Source organism: Phytophthora cinnamomi, assembly GCF_018691715.1.
Source record: "Phytophthora cinnamomi strain GKB4 chromosome Unknown Contig29, whole genome shotgun sequence".
Lineage (NCBI taxonomy): Eukaryota > Oomycota > Peronosporomycetes > Peronosporales > Peronosporaceae > Phytophthora > Phytophthora cinnamomi.
The window spans coordinates 432,790-444,124 of NW_027150962.1; the positions used below are offsets into that span (position 1 = coordinate 432,790).

Sequence of the window (11,335 nt, forward strand, 5' to 3'; positions counted from 1 at the left end):
GCCGAGGGGGATGCCTCGCTGCTGAGCCGGTCTCGGTTGCAGTCGAACAGCGTGAGGGTCTTAGTGGGTTGACCACTCCCGCCCGATCGAATCCGCTCCAGACAGATCCGTTCACTATTCAATTTGCCTTTCAAGCGACAAATCCAAGCCAAGCTTCAAGCTCCCACTCCACCTCGTACTCCAGGATGAAGTCTTTCGTTGCCGCCGTTGCCGCCATCGCCGTCCTCACGTCCCAGGCCTCCGCCGCCACCTGCTCGAGCGCCGTACTTTCGGCACTCCTCACGGACAAGTACATCGACCAGTGCTCGTCGGACTCGGGCTACGTCTTCACGGCGGCCAGCAAGCCCAACCAGGCGACGATCGACAAGATGTGCGCCTCCACCGCCTGCAAGGGCCTGCTCGCTGACGCTCAGGCCATGCACCTGACGGAGTGCACGCTGCCCGTCGGTGACAACATCAACCTGCTCGGAGACCTGGTGGACTACGTGCCGGCCCACTGCCCGTCGACGGCAGCGCCGAGCACCACCACGGAAGCTCCCGCTGCGACCAAGGCCCCCGCGTCGACGAGCTCGCCGGCAGTCACGACGGCGGCCCCATCGACGGGCGGATCGACCCCGGCTACCGCTGCTCCGACCAAGGCGACCCCCACCGCTTGCTAAGCGCTCCCCGCCCGGATCGACTCGCAACAGCCGAGTACCTTGCCGGTTTTTGAACCTCATCTTCGCCTCGCCCCCGTTATGAAGGCTGTAGGCTTCCGTGTTGTAGTCATTTTATCAGGAAGACCCAGTTCGACTATCATGAGCGAGCACGTTAATCCTACAGAATGCACTACATTCGTGAATCACCAAAAATGTTGGCAAATTCTGCTTCTACTTGGTTTTTGTATAAGGATACGATGCGAGGATCACGAGGTCGAACACCGCAAAGAGCGCCCTCTTGACCTGGCCATGACCAAGGGATTCAGTAGGTTTCGCTCGGTGCGTCAAGTAGGTCAAAGATCTGTCGGGAGCGGCCACGACGTTGAAGGCGTCAACGGGGACAGGCAATCTGCCCGTCGCACTTGGCAGCTCCGGTGCGATCCTGACATTTCGGCTCGAGCTGATCGCTTCAGCGGATCTGCACGTCGCCGGAAATCGAAGAGGTCCGCCCGCAGTGACAAGAGGTGGCCCCGTGCTCTTCCTGCTACTCCTGCGATCAAGCATGGCCGCGCAGTCCGATATTCACTTTTCAATTTGCCTCTTCAGCGACAAATCCGCCTCCTCACCCCACCACTACCCACCTCCAAGATGAAGTCTTTCGCCGTTGCCTTCGCCGCCATCGTGTCGACCGTCTCCGCTGCCAGCACCAGCGGCTCGTACGCGGACTGCTCCTCGTCGGTGCTCTCGGCGCTGCTGACGGACCAGTACATCGACCAATGCGCCACCGACTCGGGCTACGTGTTCACAGCCGCCAGTATCCCGGACCAGGCCACGATCGACCTCATGTGCGCGTCGACGGCCTGCCAGAACCTGCTCGCGGACGTGAAGGCCATGGATCTGTCCGAGTGCGTCATCCCCGTGGGCGACAACATCCTGCTGCTGGCCGACTTGGTGGACTACGTGCCTGCGCACTGCCCCTCGTCTTCCTCGGGCTCGACCACGAGCAGCACGTCGACGGCAACTACAGCCCCGACATCGACGACATCTGCAAGCAGCAGCACCACTGCCACGACAGCTCCTACTGCGACAACGGCTAGCAGCTCGACGTCGACCTCGACCTCGACTACCAGCGTTGCTACGTCGTGCTAAGCATCCCGAGGCTATTAAGAGTTCAACTTGGCTCGACTCTCAGAGACCTCGCTACGGGCGAGATATCACCACGTCCAATTCACCTTTGCGTCAAGATTTTCCAAGGTACTTCAGTGCGTACATGTAGCTAGCTACCAAACAAGTAATTAGCTCGCTGTATTGGCTGTAGTAACTTCATCAGAGAATACATTGTGGCATTTTGCTACACCCAATTCTTGCTCAATTACGGTGAAATACTAGCACGTGTGCTTGAGTCCGTAGATCGCGTTACTTGAACAGCGAAATAGCTCTGGAGAGCCATGCTAAAGTAATACCGGATCCTGCACGACAACTGGTGTGGCAATTGCATCTCCGGGTAGCTACACAATAATGTTTGGCTTCGGGTTAAGTAGTTGGTGTCTGCACAAGGCACTCGCCACGTCAGCCATGACAGTCGAGGTATAGCTTCCAAATGGAGGTCCCAGCCGAAGACCACTGACGCAACCGAGTCACCAACAATGTCCGGGCCTCGACAAGTTCGGGTAAGCCCCTCGATCAGAATCTGATTCAGACCGCCGGTGCAACCATGCCTAGATGGTCTTCAACAGGTTGAAGCTCGGTGTCAAAGCGGAAACGACGTGAACAGCGAATCTGGCGCACAGTAATTTTGTGTCTACTTGATATTATCCAGATAATATCCAAGATTTCCGCCGTGGGAGTCACCGAAAAAATGGTCCACTCTCTCTCCACATTGAAGCGCTGATCGCCGGACCGGACGATTTCCCGCAGAATGACACGTTCACGACCGACTCGGGTCGAATCTCGGTCACCAAGGGCCATGTTCGGATGAAGATCAAAAACAGTGTAGTGATGTCCGATGGCGCGGCCGCAGGCTGAGCCGAGACTCGTCGTGTCCAGTGCGACTCAGCGGCTGGGGATAATGACTGCCTATGCGAGTAAGTGGCTGTGATCCCGACCTGTTGTGACTCCGGTAAGTGTCTGACCCACCTTTTTTGTGACCCTGCTCAGCAGCGATGCTCGTTTTACATAATCGTTACTATGGGCTGGGACCAGACCGCGTCGGCAAGCACTGCAAGCTGCGGTGCCGCGTCACGCAGGCGATCCAGACTGCTTCTCAGGTTGAGCAAGTCTAACAAAGCTGGTCCAGCGTCGCACTCGTTCCTGCGGCGAGTGTTGAACCTCCGAGCACGGTGCTATCCCAACTTCTGTTCGTGAACACTGTTAAAAGGGTTAAGCGAGCTTCAACCAGCCAGTGAGATGGGCGCACACGATAACGTGGTGTCGAAAGGTCACCAAGCTTGACACGAACACCAGACTGTACGATCTGATCCTGGCTGTTGCTGGGCCAGTGAAGCTCGTGGGGGTTTCAAACACTAGGTCAAGCTGCAACTCGCTTGCCGCAGCAATGCCACCCGCCTTTGCAGTCAGCTTATCTATGCAAAGCGCATCACATACTATGACACTCTTGAAGCACTGCAAGTTGCAGCGCAACCGAACGGATTTGTGTCTAGACTTGAAGCGAGCTCTCCGTTTGCGTTGAGTGTTGCCTTCCGACGACACCAGCCACGTCGAGCCTCATGTTTCTTGCTTCTGTTCGCCACCCCGCTCGAATTGTTTCGTCCGTTGTTCTAGCCTCGTCTTCCCAGCGAGCGAGTGCACCGCCTACTTGTTTCTTCTTGAAGGTTTCGTGCTCATCACTTGCCAATTTCCTGGCGCTGTAACAAGCAGCCGTCGGTGGCTACAGCACGTCTCCGTCTGAAGATGAGGCTCATTCTCATCGGAGCGGTGGCTGCCGCGCTGGTCCAGTCAATCTCTGCGGCTTCATGTGCAATTTCAACGCTCTCCAGCCTGCTCACGGACCAGTACATCGATCAATGCTCCTCTGACTCCGGATACGTTTTCACGACTGGCGTGAAGCCCGACCCGGAAGAGGTTGCTGGTATGTGCGCGTCGGACGCGTGCCACAACCTGCTGGCTGATGTGGTTGCGATGAACCTGAGCGAGTGCACGCTGCCCATCGGAAACAAGATTTCCCTGTTTGCCGACTTGGTCGACTACGTGTCGGACCAGTGTGAGAGTACACCCATTCCAACGACAGCCACACCCCAAGCGACAACTGCGGCGCCGACGCCGGCACCTACCACGGCTACCCCAGCACCCACGACAGCTATCGCCTCGTGCACTTCAGCTCAGTTGAAGTACCTGCTGACCAGTACCTACGAGAAGCAGTGCATTACCGACACCGGTTATGCCTTCACATCACCATATTCCCCCACGGATGCTCAGGTTGCTGCCATGTGTGCATCCGAGTCTTGTGTAAAGCTGTTTGCTTACGTTGAGTCAATGGTGACAACCGACTGCAGAATTCCTGTAGGCGGTAAGATTCTGCTGCTTGCAGATTTGGTCTACTACGTCTCCGACCAATGTATCCCATCCACGACCGCGCCTTCGACCACGTCCCCAGCAACCGAGACGCCAACGACTCCAGCATCAACGACCGCAGCTCCGACAACCCCGACGCCAACCACGGCGACGCCTGTGACGACGTGCGCGACCAAGGTCATCTCGTCGCTGCTCACGGACGCCTACATTGACCAGTGCGCTTCCGACTCTGGATATTCGTTCACGTCTGGCGTGCAGCCCGACGCCGAGGAGGTTACCGGCATGTGCGCGTCGAGCGCGTGCGCGAATCTGCTGGCCGATGTGGAGGCGATGGGTCTGTCGGAGTGCATCCTGCCGATCGGAAACAAGATTTACCTGTTCCGAGACCTCGTGGACTACGTGTCCGACCAGTGCAGCGCGTCTACCTCGACTCCTGCGACTCCGACACCGGTGACCGACACGCCGACTACGACACCGACAACCGAGGCGCCAACGACTCCAGCATCAACGACCGCAGCTCCGACAACCCCGACGCCAACCACGGCGACGCCTGTGACGACGTGCGCGACCAAGGTCATCTCGTCGCTGCTCACGGACGCCTACATTGACCAGTGCGCTTCCGACTCTGGATATTCGTTCACGTCTGGCGTGCAGCCCGACGCCGAGGAGGTTACCGGCATGTGCGCGTCGAGCGCGTGCGCGAATCTGCTGGCCGATGTGGAGGCGATGGGTCTGTCGGAGTGCATCCTGCCGATCGGAAACAAGATTTACCTGTTCCGAGACCTCGTGGACTACGTGTCCGACCAGTGCAGCGCGTCTACCTCGACTCCTGCGACTCCGACACCGGTGACCGACACGCCGACTACGACACCGACAACCGAGGCGCCAACGACTCCAGCATCAACGACCGCAGCTCCGACAACCCCGACGCCGACCACGGCGACGCCTGTGACGACGTGCGCGACCAAGGTCATCTCGTCGCTGCTCACGGACGCCTACATTGACCAGTGCGCTTCCGACTCTGGATATTCGTTCACGTCTGGCGTGCAGCCCGACGCCGAGGAGGTTACCGGCATGTGCGCGTCGAGCGCGTGCGCGAATCTGCTGGCCGATGTGGAGGCGATGGGTCTGTCGGAGTGCATCCTGCCGATCGGAAACAAGATTTACCTGTTCCGAGACCTCGTGGACTACGTGTCCGACCAGTGCAGCGCGTCTACCTCGACTCCTGCGACTCCGACACCGGTGACCGACACGCCGACTACGACACCGACAACCGAGGCGCCAACGACTCCAGCATCAACGACCGCAGCTCCGACAACCCCGACGCCGACCACGGCGACGCCTGTGACGACGTGCGCGACCAAGGTCATCTCGTCGCTGCTCACGGACGCCTACATTGACCAGTGCGCTTCCGACTCTGGATATTCGTTCACGTCTGGCGTGCAGCCCGACGCCGAGGAGGTTACCGGCATGTGCGCGTCGAGCGCGTGCGCGAATCTGCTGGCCGATGTGGAGGCGATGGGTCTGTCGGAGTGCATCCTGCCGATCGGAAACAAGATTTACCTGTTCCGAGACCTCGTGGACTACGTGTCCGACCAGTGCAGCGCGTCTACCTCGACTCCTGCGACTCCGACACCGGTGACCGACACGCCGACTACGACACCGACAACCGAGGCGCCAACGACTCCAGCATCAACGACCGCAGCTCCGACAACCCCGACGCCAACCACGGCGACGCCTGTGACGACGTGCGCGACCAAGGTCATCTCGTCGCTGCTCACGGACGCCTACATTGACCAGTGCGCTTCCGACTCTGGATATTCGTTCACGTCTGGCGTGCAGCCCGACGCCGAGGAGGTTACCGGCATGTGCGCGTCGAGCGCGTGCGCGAATCTGCTGGCCGATGTGGAGGCGATGGGTCTGTCGGAGTGCATCCTGCCGATCGGAAACAAGATTTACCTGTTCCGAGACCTCGTGGACTACGTGTCCGACCAGTGCAGCGCGTCTACCTCGACTCCTGCGACTCCGACACCGGTGACCGACACGCCGACTACGACACCGACAACCGAGGCGCCAACGACTCCAGCATCAACGACCGCAGCTCCGACAACCCCGACGCCGACCACGGCGACGCCTGTGACGACGTGCGCGACCAAGGTCATCTCGTCGCTGCTCACGGACGCCTACATTGACCAGTGCGCTTCCGACTCTGGATATTCGTTCACGTCTGGCGTGCAGCCCGACGCCGAGGAGGTTACCGGCATGTGCGCGTCGAGCGCGTGCGCGAATCTGCTGGCCGATGTGGAGGCGATGGGTCTGTCGGAGTGCATCCTGCCGATCGGAAACAAGATTTACCTGTTCCGAGACCTCGTGGACTACGTGTCCGACCAGTGCAGCGCGTCTACCTCGACTCCTGCGACTCCGACACCGGTGACCGACACGCCGACTACGACACCGACAACTGAGGCGCCAACGACGCCAGTGTCCGGGTCTGGATCGTCCAGTTCTCCTAGCCCTGGCACCGAATCTCCGAGCACCACGTCTTCGTTGTCTCGTTCCTCTGCATCCTCGGCCCCTGGTTCGGAGGCTCCATCTACTGAATCACCAAGCACAAGCACCCCGGGGTCGGGATCACCAAGCACAAACTCCCCGTCGACACAGAGCCCAACCACCAGCTCTCCTTCAACTGAAACTCCGGAGCCAACAGCACCGACTCACGACTCGTGCTAGGGCAGCGCTAAAATGGAATGCTGCAATGACAACATTTCCAACCTGACCTTCCTCCACGCATAGGACAGTACCCTCTTCGCAGTCTGTCTGGCAATCTACCTACTTTAGGTAGGAACAAAACCCAAGTGATTGAGTTTTGTCCACACTAAAAAGTCGCCCCACTCATCAGTTCTTGCTGACTTCCAGCTACAGTAGAGCTGTTCACCATGTGGAATACCTATTCTGCAGTGTACTCTTCCACACGACTTTGCGCTGTCACCAAACACACGAGCTTACGAGTCTCAGACGCGTCGTCTTCCCTGCCATAACGCGATAACGCGGACGCTCGTGTCCAACCGATGATCTGCCTGCCATCCTGTTTTCCGCTATCAGTTCGCGCGTGACGGCAGTGCCACAGCGCAGTGAGCACTACTTCTTTTTATAGTGCGTTGATCAAGCGAACCACTAAATGGAGATGCTGAGTGGTAGCAATCTATTTCCCCAACGCCCACGTACTGAGCGACGGCGTTATTTGCAAAAAAGTTCTACTGATACCGGAAGGTTGTAGACTCCAAATGTGTTTTCCGGTTCATGAAGTGTCTCCGCACGCATTTTGGTGTAGGGAGGTGGAACAAGACCCCCAAAGCTCCCTTTTTGGTGCCTGCGAAGCAACCATGTGGAGGGAGGCATGGAGCTTTGGGCCCAGGCCAAAGGTAGCCCATTTCCTCCCTCTTTTCATTGAGACCAGTTCCAGAATCACTCCTTTCGCAGGGGATTCATGACATTCATTTCCCTGGAGCACTAGGTGGTTTTCACTTGAGGGGCGTGACATCCATCCCTGCCCGGCTGTACATGACCAGGAACCCCCACAGTTTTTTCGTTGATGGTGTTTTTTTTTCAGTATCGCTAGCAAGAGCCGTTATGTTATTGGCGCTATCGTGGAACGTTATAGATCTCATGTCCGCTCTTTCACCACGATTTTTGTTTAGGTGAGGCCGGTTCTCAACCGAAGCGCTTTTCTCGACACTGCGTACCCTACCCCGTATGCTCGGTTGAGAATGAAACTGACCAAATTTGATTGGCCCAGTGTTTGATCAATATTATCCAATCATTGTACTGTTACTCTGTGTGATCTACGTGTGGTTCACGACTCAACAATATCTGAAGCACTGATCAAAAATCCCCCGTCCGGCAATGGGGAGCGAAGCTGGCCCAACCCACCAAGCCCCGGTGGCGCGTAACCTTATACCAGAGCTCGTGCAGGCTTCTCCCCCACCACAACAAGTTTCATTAAACGTCGGAGCACCCAGTGCGCCTGCCATCGTCCAAGTAGTATCTCATGAAAGCTGACTCTCTTAGGCCGGTTCTCAACCGAGGCGGACGCATGCGTTTTCGGACACTTTGTGATCTGATTGGTTAACAGGACGTTACAAAAATGATACTGCACAACGCATGCGTTGGCAAGCGTTAACTACTTTTGGCCAATCAGTGCACTGCATTATTGGCATTCCCCTCAAAGCACTCCCTCCTCTGACATGGCGTCGGTCCGGCTTCGACGTGCTTCTCCCCGCGCTTCACCCCACCGCAAGGTAACGGCGTCGCTGGAAATCTGAAGATGAGCTGTGCAGCCTTCTGGTTTGTTTGGTAGCCATCAAGCGATACCAAGCAGCACGAAAAAAAAAATCCAACAGTTCGAGAGCGGATTTCGTGGCGTGTGCATGCTTCTACGCTACTTAGAGATTCAGCTTTCAAGAGATACTACAGGAGCTTGGTGGGTTGGACCAGCTTCGTGCCGGACGAGGGAGTCTTGGTCAGCGCTTCAGATATTGTTGAGTCGTGAAATTACACGTAGATCACACAGAGTAACAGTACAATGATTGGATAATATTGATCAAACACTGGGCCAATCAAATTTGGCCAGTTTCATTCTCAACCGAGCATACGGGGTAGGGCACGCATGTAACGCACGCGTCGAGAAAAACGCTTCGGTTGAGAACCGGCCTTAGTAGCGTAGAAGCATGTACTCGCCACGAAATCCGTTCTCGAACTGTTGGATCTTTTTTTCGTGCTGCTTGGTGTCGCTTGATGGCTACCAAACAAACCAGAAGGCCGCACAGCTCATCTTCATCTTTCCAGCGACGCCGCTGCCTTGCGGTGGGGATGCAGCGCGGGGGAGAAGCACGTCGAAGCCGGACCGGCGCCATGTCAGAGGAGAGGGGAGTGTTGTGAGGGGGAAGTGCTGTGAGGGAGAGTGTTAATGCTGGGAGTATGCAAATGCTGCAGTGCATTGATTGGCCAAAAGTAGTTAACGCTTGTAGACCCATGCGATGTGCAGTATCGTTTTTGTATCGTCTTGTTAACCAATCGAATCACAAAGTGTCCGAAACCGCCTCGGTTGAGAACGGGCCTCAACGAGGTGACTACACTGTACATGTATGACCAAGTATCGACTGGCCTAGCATCCTGAGATTTCCTACAGCATACATATCTCCTAAAGCACACCCCTCACTAGCCAATCATGTTCAGCGGTGCGTCCAGCTCACCACTCGAGATCTCCAAAATGACAGCATGTAATGCAGCAGAACCAAGCCAAAACAACCAGTTATTGGCGCTGTTCAGACAACGCTTGGAACCTGGAACCTGACAAAAATTAGTGACATTTTGCCAGGTTCCAGGGAAATGTCATCACGTTTTGCCCTGTAACCTGAGAAAAGGCCACTAAAAACACCAGGAATAACCCCGCTTCAGTGCCCTTTTCCCAGGGGCCTCAAAAGCTCCTGGAATCTGGGACTTCTACAATCGAATAGTCTATCCTCACATCCAAGGTTCACAAACTCGCCGAATTACCCCCTCCCTCACAGAAGCGATAAACGCAAACAGCGGGACGCTTCATGGGAGCGGCTCGCCGACGGAACCGCCCACGCCGGAGCCATCAGACCCCGCCCCCCCCCCGCCCCCATTCCCAAGCGCAAGCGGTCTGAGCAGCGAGTCAAGTCGCATCTGTATAACCTTACCGTAGAGACCAACGCCGTCTCAGTGGTGCTTGCTTCTTGCGAAACGAGTCCTCTTCTGTGAAGAAAGCCTACCCTCCCTCCCTGTCAGAATCAATGTTCGAAATGATTATACGCTAGACTCGCTATGTGTACATCCTGGAACCTGGGGCCTTTTTCTCAGGTTCCAGATCTCAGTTTTGTCTGAACGGGGCCATTTTGCAAAGAGCGAGCAGAATGCCAAGGTCCTCCGAAAAAGCGGCAGATGTCCTCGTGGTTCATGCAGCGTGACTTCATAGCAAAGCAATGTGAGTTGGGGGCAGCCGCTCACTTTAATGCTCGTGCAATGGGGGCGGGAGCTACATTGCTGCCGGAGGTTGAGGAACAGCTCGTTCGCTGGGCCAACTCTACTTAGCGAAGGGAGTGACAGTGCTTGTAAACGCATCGGTTGATCGCAATATCGATACACGGACTGCCGACGAGGAAGAAGCCTAACTACACGAGTACACGTGCATCGTTGCATTTACATTTATCAGAGGACTGTTCTTGTGCATTTCACCTGTGCATCTCGTGTACAAGTACAACGCGACAACTTTAATGTTCCTGTGGTGACATGTAGGAATTCTCAAATTCGGTAAGTGCCTATTATAAGGGTGACCGTACCAGTAGAGCAATCCCTATTCTAAACTTGGCGAGCACACCATGTCGTAATTATAGATTTTGTAATGAATGGCGAGTGGAAATCTCGCAGCGGTACACGTATTGCTATTTTCCTGTCACACATAGCGTGAGGTAATGGATTGCGACTGTACCTCAGGTACATTGCCCTATCTAGGCACTTATCAGTACCACTCCGTTTCAGAATACTTGTCACCCCTCAACTTGTCGCCAAATATACTTCGTTTAACTATGGCCAGTTGTGTTTACGCTAGCTACTGTTCGTATAACCGAGACTGCAATGTCAGAGCAGGGGATGCATAAAGGAACTCTTCCCTCCCGGCGAAGCCTCGCTTTTGCCATGTGAGCGACCTTGTTCCGGAGGCGTTCAAGGGCAGCAGCCAAGTCACGCGGCTTCCTGCCACATCGGTGCTTCGAAGACGGCGCCTCGTACACCCCAAAAAACTCCGCATTCGCCTTGGCGCGCTTCCACAGCCTCGCAATCGTCCTCTTGTGAACGCCAAAGATGCTGGCCACTTCATGCACCGCTTTTCGACGCGGTTTGCCTCCGTTTGAACGCACGAGGAGAGCTGATTGCCTGTCGACGCTCCATCACTGTAAGCTCTCTCCTGATTCGTTTGACATTCATAGCTGAGATTTGAGGTACGAGGGGAAGGCTGGGCGACATCTGTGGACGATTTGGGTGCAAAAGCTCCTTTGAGGCCATCACGCTGTCAATTTTGAGAGCTCTGTGAAGGTCTACCCACCATTCAAACCGTCAGAGCGCCTGCGTTCTATTAAGACCAATCG

The 11,335-nt window shown here is 56.0% G+C and overlaps 1 protein-coding gene across 1 annotated transcript; it reads left to right on the forward strand.

The window, feature by feature from the left end:
• Positions 1-185: 185 nt before the first annotated feature.
• Positions 186-659, forward strand: IUM83_09989 (Acidic elicitin A1; the record flags this gene model as incomplete). The annotated part of the gene is made up of 1 exon (XM_067934467.1): positions 186-659. One exon carries the CDS (start codon positions 186-188, stop codon positions 657-659), a length of 474 nt encoding a protein of 157 aa, XP_067793391.1.
• Positions 660-11,335: the final 10,676 nt, after the last annotated feature.